Source organism: Peromyscus leucopus, chromosome 5 (assembly GCF_004664715.2).
Source record: "Peromyscus leucopus breed LL Stock chromosome 5, UCI_PerLeu_2.1, whole genome shotgun sequence".
NCBI lineage: Eukaryota > Metazoa > Chordata > Mammalia > Rodentia > Cricetidae > Peromyscus > Peromyscus leucopus.
The window spans coordinates 51400543-51419472 of NC_051067.1; the positions used below are offsets into that span (position 1 = coordinate 51400543).

Genomic DNA, 18930 nt, shown 5'->3' on the forward strand with positions numbered 1-18930 from the left:
AGAGGATGAAAAAAAAAATGACAGAGGAAAAGAGACAAGACACTGCTTAGCATTAGTAAAGCCCTGGATTCTATTTGCAGAATGAAAGAAGGAAAAAAAAAGAATGTGTTTTGGAGACACAATTATATTACCAAACCTGCACACACATATATGTGCATATATGTATATACATACATACATACATATACATATATATAATTTATTCCTTGAGTTAGTGATCACATACAGCTTTATTGAGTAGGTACAGTATTAAAGTATTAATTAAAACAACCATTTCCCTCTATAACTAATAAAAGCATGTTTCTTTGGATGTCCTGCCCTTTGCTCCAGATTCAGATCAAGGTCTTTTCCCATGGGTTGATTTTTCCCACCTACTTAGTTTCTTAAGATTGAACAGGTGAAGTCAGTCATTATGAAATCCTGTTATTTACTTGCAAATAATTATGTATGTATGTATGTGTGTATCTATCTATCTATCTATCTATCTATCTATCTATCTATCTATCTATAGCTATTCCAAGGCTTCATGTGGTATTGAACTGGCAGGCTTTGCTGTGGGAACTATTGCTAGTAGGGTCACTAGGGCCAGACCTTCCATTACTTAAGTTATCAAAATGATAGAAAAATGGTCTAGTCACCTTCAATTTGATACTGAAGACATGTTAGTGTGTACTGACAGAAACATGAAACCATAACACTATAGATGTAGGCATGTTGATGCCTACAAAGAGCAAGCACTACATCATTTCCAATGTTATTTATGTTCTTAGACAGTATGGATAAGAGAGGCTGATTTCCATCCTTCTGTGATGTTCTCTGAAAGGCAGTGTGTAGACGAATTTCTAAATGATCTTATTAAATAAGAAACATATAGCCAAATACAGAGTTAAAGCCCAAGAGATCAGAGCAAGAGCCACAACTCCCTTTAGCTTACCACTTGCTGTTGTCCTTCCCCTGAGATTGAGACCTTGTTCCTGTGTGTCTTGCATTTTATTGCTTTCCTGTTCTGCCTTCTCATTGGCTCTAAGCCAAGCCACATGACTTCCTCGTCACTGCTTGCCTGTACAGACCTCCTGGTCTCTGTGGTTGGTACTGGGATTAAAGACTCAAGGGTCACCACGCTTGGCTGTGTCCTTGACCACACAGAGACTCTGCTTGCCATGTGATTGGATTAAGGGCGTGGGCTACCACCACCTGACTTCTATTCCTGGCTCACTAATGACCTTGATCTCCAGGCAAACTTTATTTATTGACATACACTATAAAATCACATTTCAGCACAATTAAAATATCACCATAGCAGTGCTTCCTATCTTCTTGAGGTTTGCCTGTTAAAACATTACTTATATGTATACAATTTAAAGAAGTGGATACTTTAGTCAGCTACAGCTCTACATTTATTATAGAAATCACATAGACCAAGGACAGTGAAAAAATACATATTCAAGGAGAAAAGAAATAGAGGAGATCTAGAACACAAGAAAAAAATAGAGACAGAAAAAATTCAGGTGTGGTGGTACACATCTGTAATCCTGACACTTGGGAGACTGAGACAGGAGAATTTTAAGTTTAAGGCTAGACTGGGCTACATACCAAGACTCTGTATAAGAAAAAGATGGGGGAAGAGAGATGAGAGAAAAAGAGGGGAGGGAGAAGGAGAGAATAGTGAAATTAGATAGCAACAAGAAAACCTAATCAAATGTATCTGGAAAGCCAAGCAAACGAAACACCCACTTCCTATACTCTTTTGCATACTTAAACATGATTACACTAGGGGAGATCACACTACTTAGCTGCATAAATTCCACATTGCCTACCACATGAAACATCCTGAGTTGTAGAGATAATAAAAGCAAGGGTTTGCAATCTGAAGGAATGGACTCAAGTCCTCAGCCAGCAATATGTTTGGCCAATCACTTTTCTACTTCAAGCCTTACATTCTTAATCTTTGAATTTGAGGTTACCTACCTGCCTCATTGACAGATCTATGTCCTGGAGATGTGCAGGCAGTGTGCAGACCTCAAGACCTGGTCACTTTTGAAGAGCACCCAGGATGAGATTTTCAGAAGTAGACTGCACATTTATTATAAAGGGCACTGTACTCAGTCACTAGCTGAGGTAATAAAGATCATTCACCTTTAGGATGATTTGTTAAAGACTTCTGTCCAACAGTATAATTCTTTAACAGGTGTCAGTAAAAGATTCCAAGCTAGGTTTAAGAAACAGGGGGTGAAGGTGGGTAATGTTGAGGAACAGAGTATGTCACCTGGGTTTATAGTCTGTGTTGAAAACATTGTAGCTATGTAACGTTAGATAAAACCCAATTTCTCTGTAGCTCATCTTCATCTGTACAATGAAGAGCAGGCTTTTCATGGGGTTCCTTGAGAACCAATAGATTAGCATATATAGAGACTGTAATGAGGATATGGTACACACCATATCATGTTCATCTAGCTTTGGTCTTGTCAGTATGTACCAGCTCTTCTGCTATTGAGTTAGCAGGAGAGTTCCTGCTTCCTAATTTACTGCATTTGACAATAAATTCACTGACAAGTGTGTGAGATCTAGTAGTACACAATTGATTTAGTAGCAAGCCAGATAAAAGATAATGTGTTTCTAATCTGTCACACACTGAGACAATAGTTTCAGTCAGAAATAAATAATTCCTCATGTTTCAAAGTGTTATCCCATAGTCTACCACTTTCATTCCTAAATTAGCCACATAAAACCTGTCAGGGTGAATTATCCAGGTTGTGTACACAAGGATCCCACCTAAGGGGTGTATGTCTAGTCTAGGGCTACCAACAGGTGACTGAATGTGATGATATTGTGTTCCCCAATATATCGTGCACCCTAATAAATTTATATGGGGTCAGAGAACAGAACAGCCACTAGACAGACATAGAGGCCAAAAAATGGTGGCACTCACACCTTTAATCCTAGCCTTCTGGAGGCAGAGATCCATCCGGATCTCTGTGAGTTCAAAGCCACACTAGAAACAGCCAGGCATGGTAACAAGAGCCTTTAATCCCAGGAAGTGGTGGCAAGAAGAAGAAAGGTATTTAAAGTGTGAGGACCAGAAACTAGACCTGGTTAAGCTTTTAGGATTTTAGCAGCAGTTCAGCTGAGATTCATTCTGGATGAGGACTCAGAGGCTTCCAGTCTGAGGAAACAGGATCAGCTGAGGAATTGGTAAGGTGAGGAAGCTGTGGCTTATTCTGCTTCTCTGATCTTTCAGCATTCACCCCAATAACTGCCCTTGGGTTTGTTTTTATTAATAAGACCTTTTAAGATTTGTGCTACAACTGAGCATTATCAACCCCAATGGAAGTGATAGGAAAAGGCTGCACACCTCTTCTACCCACACACTGTGCAGACTACCTGAGTAGACTATACTGTTTCAGCAGAGCTGCTACACCCCAGCCCTTGGTGTGCAAACACATCTTGTGAAGAGAACGTAATGCCTGGGAGTGTGCATCATGTGGAGAGCATGAGTGCAGAGATTACCAGTATTCACGGATGTAGCCCCTCCCAAGCCTGCTATTGACAAGACATAGCTTACAGAGTCCACTCAAGGCTATGTCAGCCCATGCAGGGCTACTGGGCATACCTGGCTGCTTTTGCCGCGGTTTGGGTAAATTTGTGACACAGGTGTGTGGGCACATCAGGACATTGCAAGGGTGGAGAGAGCCCTCCAGGAAAAGCTGCTTTGTTTCTGACAAATGGATGCCACCAAGTGGAGTTTTGGGAAGGGTATTTGCTGGTACCAGGGCCAGGCAATAAACTCCAACTTGATGTATACTGTCAATTGCCTGAAAAATAAGAAAGACAGTCATATTAAAATAGGATCTATAAACTGAAAAGGTGCACAGTATATTTACTTAGGGTTTTTTTGTTGTTGTTGTTGTTGTTGTTTGTGCATGGGGGTGTGGAACTGTGTGTATGTGTGCATGTGCAAATGCATGTGAATACATGTGTGTAGAGGCCAGAGGACAACCTCTGGTGTTGGTTTTTAAGTGCTGCCTATTGTTATTTATTTTTTTTAAGAAAGAAAGGGTCTTTTACTGGCCCAGAATTTGACTAGGCTGCCTGGATGGTGGACCCCAAGGATCTGCCTGTCTCCGTCTTTCCATCAACAGGATTACAAGTACATACCACTGTGCCTGGCTTTTCTACATGGCACCTGGGGATTGAACTCAGGTCCTTATACATGCACAGGAAGTACTTGACCCACTGAGCTACATCTCCTATCTTCTCCATTTTGAGTTTTTTGTTTATTTGTTTTGAGATACAGCCACACACTATAGCACAGGTAATCCTCCTGCCTCAGCCTCTGAAATGCTGGAATTACAGGAATGAGTCACTGTAACTAGCCTCTCTGTAAATAACTGCATGCACAAAAAAGTCTTGTCTATACAAATGTCAATGAAGGAAAAATTAGTCACAAAAGAAAACTTCATTTTCTCCAATAGAGTCTTGTGGGTAGCTGTTCTAGCTTTGACCTTGAAGCACAGCCCCAGTGAGGCAGCTGGTAACTGCCACACCTACCTAGGACCTGCCCCTGGGGCATGGCTGGGACAGGAGCCCTTAAGACAGGAGATCCAGACATGCTGGCCTTCTTGGTTCCTCGTGATCATGGATACTGGATGGCAGACAGAGTCAGAGTTCTCCAGAGAACCCCGCTGGACTGCAACTCACCTCTCCTGGATCCTGTAACCAACCCCTTTACTGGCTGTAAGTTACCCCTAAATACACCTCCTTTTAACTACATGGAGTTGTCTTGTTAAATCCCCACATTAAGAGTCTTACTTGATATATAAACAATACTTAAGGGCAAGGCCCCAAGCCCGCAGTAGATAGTCAATACAAAATGAACTCAATAGTATGTTTGGAGGTTTTTGTCTCATGATGCTTTGCTGGGCATTTTTTCAATCATAAAGGTCTTTTGTTTATATATTATGCTTTCCAATTTTGTGTTTTTATGGGACTTCAGTGTGTACAACTGTGTGTATCTCTGTGTCTGTATGCATTTCTTGTGCTTTTTCTTTTGTTTGCTTTTGTCCTAGTCGGTCTCTATCTCTGTCTCTGTCTGTCTCTCTGTGCATGTGTGTTTGTCTGTGTGTTTAGTTGCCTGTTCGTTTTCTAATGAGAGAAAGGAAGGATGTGGATTTGGATGTGTAGGGAGGTAGGGATGATCTGAGAAGAGCTATGAGAGGGAAAATCATGACCAGAATATATTGTATAAAAAAAAAAACTATTTTCAATAAAAAATAAATTATAAAGAAACCCCACTGTCTATTGTATACAATTTATATTATAAAATTATGCATGGTATGGACAGTGCTCTGGGTGTATGAAACTCAAAGAAAAAGATGGTTTTCTCACTACAATAAAAAGGTTGCATAATTTCACATAGGGCTATTGGAAAACTATAATAATTAAAAAGAGGGTTTGGAGAAAAGAGCATATATCCTCATGACTGTAACAACACATGCTTGTTGTCCTCTAAGATAACTACTAAGAAGCAGTTTTGCAGTTCCTGACTTCTGCCCTTGATCTGTTCATCTTGTTTCTGGACACTATATAGAATTTCCAATCAGGTAGTTTCAACAACAGAATATGGTCATATGGGCAAAGGAATGGGTGACAAAGATTGAGCGACAATCCTACAGTGAATGAGAAGGACCTAATTAAAAGCTTTAAGACACAGCCATACTACCTGGAGCACTCTGCTCATCCACTGAAAACTGTCTTCCTCTGTGGAGTCCGGCCTCTGCTCAGCCACAATCACTATCCTTTCATCATGAAGGACAGTCACGGAGAACACAGCTATCCTGCAGGAACAGAGGGAACCTGTGGTGAGCAGAGGAGAAAGACCTGCTTCCAAGGACTCCTGTGCCAGTAAGGACTTCGTAATCAAGGTTAATTACACAAATCTCAGGATTCCTTCACAGATGCAGACTAGTCCCAGACTGCTACACATGAGCTACTGTGAGAAAAGCATGGGGGTGAGGGGAAACAATGCACAATTAACACTAGGAGGCTGTTTGCCATCTCTTTAAGGTTTTGGGATAAGATTACTATACAGTCAAAAACAGCTACAAATGCAGCCCAACAGAAAATAGCCAACAAACTTACAATCTTGTGACTTTTTCTGTGTATAATTTTATAGCAGGGGGTAACTTCAATTGTGTAGTTGTCCAAAGGCTGGCTATGACTGGAGAATGAATTTATGTATGATCAGCAGAATGTCCAGTATTCAGGGACCTGTATCAGTCTTTCTTGAGCTGGGAACTGTAAAGTAGTCCTTTCCTTAGCAGCAGAAAGTTTGTTTGCAACTTCTATGCTCAAATTTGCCTGCTTTGTATGGCCAACATACAATTGCAACCACTGAAGACTTCTATAACATACCTACCCTTTCAAAAATAGGTTCCCTGTTGTGGAATATTTGTTTACACTGTAAAAATGTGTCTCTGCCTATGGTGCCTTCTGATTGGTTTAATAAAGAGCTAAATGGCCAGTAGCTAAGCAGGAGAGATAGGTGGGACATCAGGGCAGAGAGAGGAAACTTGAGATGTATCTAAGCACAGATGTGGAGCCAGACAGATGTGAAAAAAGTTGGACACACAGAATGGAACAGAAGTAAAATCCACGTGGTAGAATGTAGATTAATAAAAATATGGGTTAATTTAAGTTCTAAGAGCTGGTTAAAAACAAGCTAAAGGCCAAGCTTTCATAATTAATAATTAGTCTCCGTGTCAATGGGAACTGGCCGGCAGGGCAGAGAAAGACTCGTTACATATTACTCCCAGTGTGAGGTCACATATTTCCACATAGGACCAAAGAAAGCTTTTAAAAAAAGTTTCAAACATGCAAACACAGAACCAGACAAGGCTTCCTAGTACCACAGTCTCTCAGGCAGGCCAAGGCATACAGAGATGCAGCTCCCTGCTGCTGCTTGCAGGTTTGAGCCAACCAGCACCATTGTGTAGAGCCATGTGTGGCAGGTTTAAGGCATGGCTAACATGGTCAGAGAAGGATGCAGGTGTGTAATAAAGCAGTCCAGACTCAGAAAATCTTTAAACAAATACAGTTTAAAAAATGGGTATAGACAAGTCATAGAAAAAAATAGTTTAAAAATAATAAAATCTTTAAAGAGAGAGCAAAGTAATATATTTTTAAAAAGTCATGTAAAGATGGGAAATACACAAGGTGTCTGGATCTGGTATGGTGTTTTGTTGACTTTGAATTTTTTAAATGCTAATGTAAAAAAATAGCTGCTAAGAGACATTGGATTATGGAAAATGGTAAATAAACCAACCTATATATCTTAAGAATGTCTTAACTTCAAAATGGAAGTCAGAAAATATATTGGGTTTAGGGGAGAGGTTATGCCTTTGTTTCTATAGGAAGCAAAAAGTTAATGGTTCTCTTCAAAATCAATGAAGATCAGATTTGATTGGGGGAGACCTCCTGATAATCTTGGCTATAGACATGAAAGAAAAAAAAAAGAACAAGAAAGACTAGAGGACAGATGACTTATATGCTGATCCCTCTACTATGAGAACAGCTCTAAGATTAGATGAGACATGATAAATCTTGTTGGCTACAGAGTCCTCATGACTTATTATTATATGCATGCTATACTTTAATAAGGCATGGATAGAGGTTTGGTTATACAGTCCAAACAAACTTACAAAGTTAACAGATGCCTTTTACACACTCAAACATAAAACAAAAAAATCATCTTTAATTGACTTGTGCATACTGCTGCAATTTTATACTTCTGTTAATGCAGTTATATACATTACTTTAAAAGTTTATGTGTTTTCAGAAAAAAAGGACCAGAAACTAATAAAGACAAATAGCCCAGGTAATCCAGCCTCTCAGAATGCCTCTGTTGCAGTTTCCTCAAAATTCTGCATCCAGGAAAACTTCAAAGCTGTTAGCTGAGATGGTCTGGCCTCAGATTATCCAGCCAAAACTTTAGATAAGCTTTACACTTTCTCATCACACAGAGACTAAACAAAAAATAATACAACTAGCTTTCCCAGGTCTTGATCATTATCTCAATTTTCTCAGGGTATCCCAAAGATGCTGGTGCCCTAGACAATAGGAAGCAGCCTAGTGAACATGATGACCACTTTCCCAAGAGGTGGGGGTGGATTTTTTTTTTTTTTTTTGTCCTTCAGTGGATTATGGATGTTTGTCATCACTTAGGGGCGTTGGTTATAAGTTGTTATTGGTCATGATCAAGGAGGAAACGAAACAAAGGAAATTAGATTCAGGGATCTCATTCTGAAAAGAAATAGAGAGGATATAGAAATGATAGGATTAAAGAATAGATTACGGAATCTACTTTCAAACTAAAAAAAAAAAGCAACTATTAGTCTCAAATATTTTACATTAGCTTGGATTTTTGTATACTGATACAAATTTAAGGTTATTTTTCTTATACTGTATATATGTTTCTACTCTTGTTAAAAGTATTGTACCTTCACAGCTCATTTAAAATTTTAATGCATAATTAAATAATACAGATTAGTAGTTAGTCATCTATTATAATCAAACTTGTAGTCATGTTAGGTATGTTTTCAAGGTTAAGCAGAGGTATATTTTAGACAGGTGGTCTTCAAATACTTCAGAGATCTACAGAATATGGCACTTAGGATGTTTTAATAACATAAGGCTTTTCATGAAAGTGAGACATGTCTGCTCCTGGGAGCACCAATTTACTTCGAAAATGGACAGTGGGCATTGAAGAAACTCTATATGAAGTTGCTTTCAATGTGGCAAAGCTAGGCATTTGGGTAAAAACCTGCCTTTGCTTCGACTGCTGAAAGTATGCTGTCCAAATTGGACAAGCAGGGCACAAAAAAGGTTATTGCTGAACTTTGTCAAGACAAAGTAGGACAGTCTTTCGAAATTCCTGCTTTACAGAAAAGTCTGTCAGATATTCCAGGCCTGTAGGCTGAAGATAGATGCCCCAAAGTTGCAGAAGAACCTTGGGGTGGCTGTCCACTCAGCCAGATGTCTTTGTCATTTCTATAGTTTTGGAAGTTGCTTGCTCTGTACTTCCTGTTTATGCATGTATGTATTTGCTGGTTTTGTGTGTCAACTTGACAAAAGCTAGAGTCATCAGAGAGGAAGGAGCATCATTTGAGGAAATGTTTCGATGATATCTAGCTGTAAGGTATTTTATCATTTAGTGATCACTGAGGGAGGGTCCTGCCCATGGGGGTGGTGCCATCCCTGGGCTGGTGGTCCTGGGTTCTATAAGAAAGCAGGCTGAGTGGGCTAGGGGAAGCAAATCAGTAAACAGCACCCCTCCATGGACTCTGCATTAGTTCCTGCCTCCAGGATCCTGCCCTGTTTCAGTTCCTGTCCTGACTTCCTTCAGAGATGAACAGCAATGCTGAAATGTAAGCCTAATAAACCCTTTCCTCTCCAATTTGCTTTTTGGTCATGGTGTTTCATTGTAGCAACAGAAACCCTAAGACAAAGTAAAATTATATTATTCTTGGGTCTCTGATGGGGGTTGAAGATAGATAGTTATACTGTTTTCTTTGTTACCAAATTCAGAAAAGAAACTGACAAAAGAGATGTAAAGTTTATAAGGTTGAGAAACAAAAGCTTTAAGTTGTTTATCTAAGATGATTTTAGGTCTAAAAAGATATTTTTAGAATGGTAATACAAGTTATGATAAAAAATAGTTTAAGTATAAAACTTTGGACTCTGCCGGGCGGTGGTGGCGCACGCCTTTAATCCCAGCACTCGGGAGGCAGAGGCAGGCAGATCTCTGTGAGTTCGAGGCCAGCCTGGGCTACCAAGTGAGTTCCAGGAAAGGCGCAAAACTACACAGAGAAACCCTGTCTTGAAAAACCAAATAAATAAATAAATAAATAAATAAAAAACAAAACAAAACAAAAAAAAACTTTGGACTCACCAAGATGGGATAGATAATGGAGTAATTTCTCCAAATTTGCCAAATACAAATGGACTGGATATTGTAAATGTAATTTTTTTTTTTTTTTTTTTTTTTGAGACAGGGTTTCTCTGTGTAGTTTTGGTGCCTGTCCTGGATCTTGCTCTGTAGATTACGCTGACCTTGAACTCACAGAGATCCACCTGGCTCTGCCTCCCGAGTGCTGGTATTAAAGGCATGTGCCACCATTGCCTGGTTGTAAATGTAATTCTTACCTGATAACTGTTCTTGTTGTACATAGTTTTACCATGTTAGAGTTAAAAAACCCTTCCTTTTTATTTAGACAATACCTGATAATTGCTCTTATTGTTTATAGCTATATTACAGTTAAAACCTTTCCTTTTTATTTAGACAAAAAGGGGGAGATGTGGGATATTTGTACAGTATGTGAAGATGTATTGCTGTGATTAGTATAATAAAGAGCTGAATGGCCAACAGCTAGGCAGAAGGATAGGAGGGATTTCTGGGGAGAGAAAGGAAGAGGAAGAGGAATCTAGGTGTGCAAATTAAGCCCAAGAGACACCAATGAGACATAGAGGGAGTCAGACATACAGAATGAAAGCAAGGTAAAAAGCCACATTAAAACATAGATTAATAGAAGTAGGTTAATTTAAGTTATAGGAGCTAGTGGGGCAAGCCTAAGCTAAGGCTGAGCTTTCATATTTAATAAGTCTCTATGTCATTGTTTGTGAGCTGGCAGCCCAAAGAAAAAGCTGAAAAATCAGTTCCTATCTTCCAGTTCCTTTTTCTGCCCCTCAAATGTTTTTTTTTTAATTCTTTGAAAATTTCATGTGTGAATACAATGTATCTTGCTCATATCCACCATTCTACTCTCTCTCCAACTCCCTTCCTCACCCACAACACATCTTTCTCCCAACTTCATTTCATTTTTTTTAAAAATAATCAACTGAGCCCAATTAGTGCTGCCAATATGCACACGGGTATTGGTCAGTCACTGAAGCAAAGGTAACCTGCCAGTGAATACCCCCTCCGAAAAGAAGACTGACCCTGCATCTCTCAGCAGTCAGCCATCATCTGTCAGTAGCTCCTCAGCAAAAGACAGATGGGTTAATTTGAAGTTAAGAAAAGCTGGCAAGGAACAAGCCAAGCTAAAGCCAGGCATTCATAATTAAGAATAAGCTTCCATGTTTGATTTATTTGGGAGCTGGGTGGCAGGCCCTCAAAGACACAAAGAGTAAGAAAAAACAGTCAACAACTCCCTTGCCACATAACAATAAAAATACTAAACACAGAACAAAAAAAAATATTAAATGCTGCAAGGGAAAAAGGCCAAGTAACATACAAAGGCAGATGTATTAGAATTATATCTGACTTCTCAATGGAGACTCTAAAAGCCAGAAGGGCCTGGAGAGATGTTTTGAAGACTCTAAGAGACCACAGATGCCAACCCAGACTACCACACCCAGCAAAGTTTTCAATCACCATAGATGGAGAAAACAAGATATTCCAAAATAAAGTCAAATTTAAACAATATTTAGCCTCAAATCCACCCTTCAGCAGGTACTAGAAGGAAAACTCTAACCCAAGGAGGTTAACTACATTTGCAAAAACACAGCATTTTATCTCACATTAGAAAAACCAAAAATAGGAAAACACATGTGCGCGCGTGCGCACACACATACACACACACACACACACACACACACATACACACACACTCCACCTCCAAATATAACAGCAAAATAACAGAAATTAACTATCATTAGTCATTAATGTCTCTCAATACTCCAATAAAAAAGACAGACTAACAGAATGATGTGAAAACAGGATCCATCCTTCTGCTACATACAAGAAATATACCTCAACATCAAAGATAGACATTACCTCAGAATAATGAGACAGAAAAAGATTTCCCAACAGATGGAAACAAGCTGGTATAGGCATTCTAATATCTAAAAAAACAGATTTCAAACCAACACTAATAAAAATAGATGAAGGACACTTCATTCACAAAGGAAAAATCCAACAAATGGTCTTTCTATCCTTTTTTTTTTTTTTTTTTTTTTTTTTTTTTTTTTTTTTTTTTTTTTTTTTTTTTTAAGGTTTTTGAAGACGGAGTTTCTCTGTGTAGCCCTGGCTGTCCTTGGACTCACAAAGATCTGCCTCCCAAGTCCTGAGATTAAAGGCATGGGCCACCACTGCCCAGTGATCTTTCAATTCTTAACATCTATGCTCCAAAACAAAGGGAATCCACATTTATAAAAGAAAAACTTGAAAAACTTAAATCACACAAAGACCCTCACACATTGGTAGTGGGAGACTTCAATACCCAACTCTAACCAATGGACAGGTCATCCAGACAAAAAATAAACAGAGAAATAATGGAAATATCAGATGTTATGAACCAAATGGACCTTACAGATTTCTATAGAACATTTCACTCAAATACACACACACACACACACACACACACACACACACACACACACACACACACACATTCTTCTAAGCACCTTATGAACATTCTCCAAAACTAATCACATACTTGGTCATAAAGCAAGTATCAACAGATAAAAAACATCAAAAAAAACTTCTGCATCCTACCAGATACCATGGGTTAAAGCTGGATTTCAAAAACAACAGAAAAATCTACAAACTCATGGAAACTGAACAACTTTCTACTGAAAAACTACTGGGTCAAGGCAGAAACAAAGAAAGAAATTAAAAACTCCCTAGAATTCAATGAAAATGAATGAATGCATAATGCATCCATTGGAGCACAATGAAAGCTGTGCTTAGAGGAATCAAAGACCAGATGTAAATCTACACACATATGAACACCTGATTTTTGATAATGAAGCCAAAAATACACAAAAGAAAAAAAGAAAGCATCTTCAACAAACGGTGCTGGTTAAATTGGATATCTGCATGTAGAAAATACAAATAGATACATATCTATAACCCTACACAAAAAATCAAGCCCTAGTAGATCAAAGACCTCAACATAAATCAGATACACTGAATGTGATTGAAGACAAAGTGGGGAACAGACTCGAACAGACTGGCACAGGAGACAGCTTCCTGAAAAGAATACCAATGGCACAGGCACTAAGATCAACAACTAATAAATAAATGGGACCTCATAAAACTGAAAAGCTTCTATAAAGCAAAGGACACCATCAATAGAGCAAAAGCGCAGCCTACAGAATGGGAAAATGCTGTGGGATATCTTTATGTATGCTGTGAATATATGTTGCTCTGACTGGTCAATAAATAAAGCTGCACTGGCCTATAGCAGGGCAGGATAGAACCAGGCGGGAAAATCCAAGAGAGATAATGAAAGGAGAAAGGAAAGTCATCAGACACTGCTAGCTGCCACCAGGAGAAGAAAGATATAAAAGTATCAGTAAGCCACAAGCCATGTGGCAAAGTATAGATTTATAGAAATGGGCTAATTTAAGATGTAAGTGCTAGCGAGAAGCCTGAACCATTAGGCCATATAGTTTGAAAATAATATAAGCCTCTGTGTGTTTATTTGGGTCTGAGCGGCTGCAGGACCTGGCAGGACACAGGAAAATCTCCTACTACAGGACAAGATTTTCACCACTCCACATCCAACAGAAGGCTAGTATCCAAAATATATAAAAAACTCAAAAAACAAGACATCAATAAACCAAATAATCCAATTGAAAAATGGGGATACAGATCTAAACAGAAAATTCTCAACAGAGGAATCTCAAATGGTCAAGAAACACTTAAAGAAATGTTCAACATAATTAGCCATCAGGGAAATGCAAATCAAAATGACTTTGAGATTTTATCTTATACCTGTCAGAATGGCTAAAATCAAAAATACAAGTGACAGCTCATGCTGGTGAGGATATGGAGCAAGGAGAACACTCTTTCATTGCTAGTGGGAGTGCAAATTTGTACAGCCACTATGGAAATCAATATGGCAGTTCCTTAGAAAATTGGAAACTGGTTTACCGCAAGACACAGCTATATCACTCTTGGGTATATACCCAAAGGATACTTCATCCCATCTCAAGGACACTTGCTCAATTATGTTCATAGTGGCTTTATTCATAACAGCCAGAAACTGGAAACAATCTAGATGCCCCTCAACTGAAGAATAGATAAATGTATATTTACACAATGGAATATTACTCATCTATTAAAAAAAATGACATCAGGAAATTTGAAGGCAAATGGATGGAACTAGAAAAAAATCATCCTGAGCAAGGTAACCTAGGCCCAGAAAGATAAACATGGTATGTACTCACTCATTACGGGACATTAGCAATTAAGTAAAGGTTACTCATGCTACAATCTACAGACCCAGAGAGGCTAAATAACAAGGAGGGCTCAAGTGAGGGAAGCATGCATTTCCCTGGAAAGGGAAATAGAATAGGTTTTTCCAGTGGACTGGGGGTGAGGAATGGGAACAGGAGGGATCAGGTGGGGGTGGGGTGGGGAATGAGTAATGGAAGAGAAGACTAGAATTGGGGGGTTATGGGAGTGGGTCTGTGTGGAAACCCAGTGCAGTGGAAACTCCCTGTAATCTTTGAGAATGACCCTGGTGAAGACTCCTAGCAATGGGGGATATGGAACCTGAACTAGCCATTTTCTATAACCAGGCAAGGCTTCCAGCAGGGGAACTGTCATACCATTCCACTCACAAAACCTTCAAACTATGATCTGTCCTCCCTCCGAGATGTGCTGGGATAATGTTGGCAAAAAATTTGTGGGAGTGGCCAACCAATGACTGGCTCAACTTGAGGCCCTTGCCACAAGAGGAAGCCCATGTCTGACACTGCCTGGATGGTCAGGAACCAGAGGCTGAACAAACAGCCTAGAGGCCCAGGATAGAACCAAATACGACTGGTGAAAAAATTCGATGAAATACTTACTAATGATATTCTGCTATACTTAAGAGATTGGTAACTAGCCCAATTGTCGTTAGAAAAGTGTCATCCAACAACTGATGGGAGCAGATGCAGAGAACCACAGCCAAACACTAGGCAGAGCCAGGGGAACCCTGCAGAAGGGGCAGGGAGTGGGGACTGCAGAAGCCAGAGGAACCAGGACACCATGAGAACACAGCAAACAGAATCAACTAAGCAGGGCTCATAGGGGCTCACAGAGACTGATGCAGCAATCATGGACCCTTTATGTGTCTGAGCTAGGTCCTCTGCATATACCTTATGGTTGTGTAGCTTGGTGTTCTTGTGGGACTCCTAATAGTAGGAGTGGCAGGTGTCTCTGACTCTTCCCTCTCTCTTTCAAAGAAAAAAAAAAAAGCAGCAACAAAGCCAATAAGCAGCGCTCCTACATGACCTCTGTATCAGATCTTGCTCCCAGGTTCTTGCTCTAAGTAATTGTCCTGACTTCCATCAATGATGAATAGTAATGTGTAAGAGTAAGCCAATTAAACTCTTTCCTCTCCAAGTTGCTTTACATCATGGTGTTTCATCACAGCAATAGTAACTCTAACGAGGAAACCAACACCACCAAAAATAAGTATTTAATTAGCAGACAAGTACCACTAACCTTCCTCTGTAGACAAACTTCATGGGTTCTACAGCCAAGGCTGTGGCTACAATGTCATCGGCATTGTGTCTTCGTCCACTGACTACCATCAGACCATCCATCTTACCCACCACAAAGACGAGGCCCCCAGGACCAACAAATCCCAGCAAACCTGTCCTTATGAATGGGTATTCACTGATTGGAGCCCCGGAGCTCGTCATGGGAAATACCTAGGGAAACAAGGCTGTAATTAGGTCAACTCAAAGGGTTAGCAGGGTCTATAGTCTCACCACTTCTCTAGAGAGAGATCACATTTACTTCCCTACTTCTAATAACTCTGCAGCATGAGGTCATGGTGACTCTGTTTGACAGTCTATGAACATGGTGTTGTTTAATCTTTGTCATCAATTAGACTGGATTTTAAATCACCTAGGAGACACAATTCTGGTCATACCAGAGAGCTTTACCTGAGGGTACCTAGTCTGAATGTGGGTGATATGCTCCATGAGCTAAGGATTAGACTAAATACAAAGGAAGCTAACCACTGACATTTATCTCTTGGTGCTTCCTGACCTTAGGTGTAATTGGATAAACTATCTCACACTCCTGCCACCATGGCTTCCCCACCATGATGGATTATACTCTCAAACTATAACCAAAATAACTCTCCCCCTTAAGTAGCTTTTGTCAGGTAGTTAATAGGCAGGTCAAAAGTAACTAATGTACAATGATACACATTTTTCTCTTGTGTTCCCTACAGGCTCAGCAAAGTTCTGTTGCTTCTGCATGTCTGGGTGATGTGCAAGGGCTATAGGAATCTCCTCTCACAGGCTGAGTCTCCAGACAGGCAGCACCATAAATTATTGCACTATGTTTAAAATACCAGGTGAAAGTGATTAATGGAGACTTAAGGTACATTTTTAAATATACTTATATCACTCAGCTCCAAGGTTTTTAGAGATCTGAGTTCATATTCACATGTATGTTTACTCTGAGATCAATGTAGAATAGAATGGATAATCTGTTCTACTCATGAATCAGTGAAATAGTGTGTCAATCCTAAGGCTAGATACCATATGAGAAAAAGAAGAAAGCTCTAAGAATACCGTGATACAGTACAAGACACCTCAACCTGTGGACTTAACTCCTTTCATGTCTGTTTATTGTGTTCATCACCTACATAAAGCAGGTTATCTATGTACACCAGTCACACATGCGTATACCACACATTTTACATATATCCCACATGTATAACACATGTACAACACATATCGACACACTATATGTACATCTATATCCATGATCTGTCACCACATACCTTACATATTCACTGTACCACTGAAATCATTATTTAATGTGCACATTTGTTCAGGTTCTCTTGAGTTCACACCTAGCCAAGTCTAGTCTATGCTACAAGATTGTGCAGAATGGCCAGCTGACTTCCTAAGTGAGGACATTTACCTACACACCTATGTACACATTCTCTTATCACATATGTTGTTTTTCATCACTCTTCTGTAGCTGAGAAAAACAACTAATGAAAACCTCATTTCCTGGACAATGGTTAAAAGGTCAGAATAATGCTGATAACTCAATTATCAAAAAGAAAAATATAGTATGAAAAAAGTAGTTTAACTACTATGGATGCTCTTTTGTGAAATCATTATCTTAGTAGGTTTCTAGTCTGTTTCTGAACACCTGGCAAAGCTATCAGAGGCCAGAGTTAGGGAAAGAGCTGAAGGAAGGAATTTCTCCATCAACCTACCTCAAAGGTGTTCTTGGTCATGCCAGAGAGACCATAATATGAGGTTCCTGTGGCAACTGCACAGACACAGAGCTCCCCAATTTCATCTGTCCTGCATAGCTGAGGAATCCCATCTGGCTTCACTGAACACATGATGGCTAAAGGAAACATAAAAAAAAATCACAAGGGGAGTATAAGCAAGAAGGAGGAAATTAATAAATCCATGAATACCAATGGAGGCACAAATGAACAGAAATACCACCTTGAATAAAATTCCAATAATGTCCAGGTGCTCATTTTCTCTAAGAGTTGTAACTTTTCATGTTGGAGAAAAATGTCAGATTTCATTACGATACCAATCATTTCAATTAAGTATGAAAATCATATTTAAAGAGAGAAACACTGTGTGCCATTTACATATGACATGCTACTTAGGGATGTGTCAGTCTTTCACTACACATGTACCAGAAGAACAGGTCAAAGTTCCAAAGCACATTTTCAGTCCTGCAAATGAACCAGCACAGGTATCTGCTCTCAAGTCATCCAGAGCTTCTCTAAGTTGAAAGAGAATATATAGTCTCCAGTATCCTACATAAATCTTACACTTTGGTTTAAATTACCTGTTGCACATAATCCTTCAGAGAATACCACTTAAAGGTTTTGGCATTCAGTGTGGGTGTGTGTGTATTCATGCACACTCATATGTCAAGGCAAGAAGAAGTGTCTTGTGACTTCTCTGTTCACTCTTCCACCTTATTTTCTTTTGAAACAGGGTCTCTTAATGAACCTGAAGTCCATCACTTCAGCTATGTTATCTGGCCAGTAAGCTCCATTGGGTTTACTTGTTCATACTTTCAACATCTTATAGCATCAAGATTACACTGCAGATTTTTAAGAAGTGCTGGGGATCCAAAGTCTGATCATCATGCTTGCACAGTAAGCACTTTGCCAACTGAGCCCTCGCCGTCCAGCCTTTTAAGCACACATTTAATGATGTTAAGTTTTCATTAATCTGACTCACACGTTTACTTGATAACTTATGTGACTTCAGCATCCTACCTACCACCACTACAAACCATAAGCCTGACTAGGGAGCTAGGGGCCTAGTGCCTTAGACAATTTGATGTTAATAGCCAGTGACACTTGAGTGTTTAGAAATTCTATAACCTCCAGAGGCTGGCATTACATCTAAGAAACAGAATCAACAGAAACATGAAAAGTTAAACTCACTCACAATAAGAAAAATATACATCCAAACTACACCAAAAAGCAGAGTCTGGTAGCAAGTGGGTTCAAGGTCAGCCTAGTGAGGTTAGTAAGACCTTGCCTAAAAATAAAATGTACAGCAAAGGGTCAGACATAGTGGCATAGGCAATGCTAGCACTCAAGTGGCAAAGGCAGGCAAATCTTTGCAAGTTCAAAGCCAGCTTAGTCTACATAGATTTCCAGGACAGCAGGGTTATGTAGAGAGACGTTGTCTATCTGAAGAAACAAAACAAAACACCAAAATGTATAAGAAAGGCTGGGGAGGCAGCAGGCAGCTCAATGGTAAAATACTTGCCTAATGTGTGAGGGTGTGGGTTCAATTTCCAGTAGCAGAAAACACAATCAACAAAACCAAAAGTAAACCAAAATGTCTTCACTTATCAACTAGAAAACATCAAGAAGTCTGATGGGAAAGGCAGAGAGAAAGTGGGATTAACACCTATCA

At 39.4% G+C, this 18930-nt stretch overlaps 1 protein-coding gene across 4 annotated transcripts in view; it reads right to left on the reverse strand.

Moving 5' to 3' along the window:
* Nucleotides 1-18930, reverse strand: part of Dip2c (disco interacting protein 2 homolog C) — a 408405-nt gene that overhangs the window by 48732 nt on the left and 340743 nt on the right. For all 4 annotated transcript variants that reach the window (XM_028859456.2, XM_028859459.2, XM_028859474.2 and 1 more), the window contains 4 exons: nucleotides 17241-17377; nucleotides 15497-15705; nucleotides 5720-5834; nucleotides 3611-3812 (listed from right to left, as the gene is read on the reverse strand). In XM_028859456.2, the coding sequence (XP_028715289.1) occupies nucleotides 3611-3812; nucleotides 5720-5834; nucleotides 15497-15705; nucleotides 17241-17377 (663 nt within the window). The remainder of the gene's footprint in view (nucleotides 1-3610; nucleotides 3813-5719; nucleotides 5835-15496; nucleotides 15706-17240; nucleotides 17378-18930) is intronic.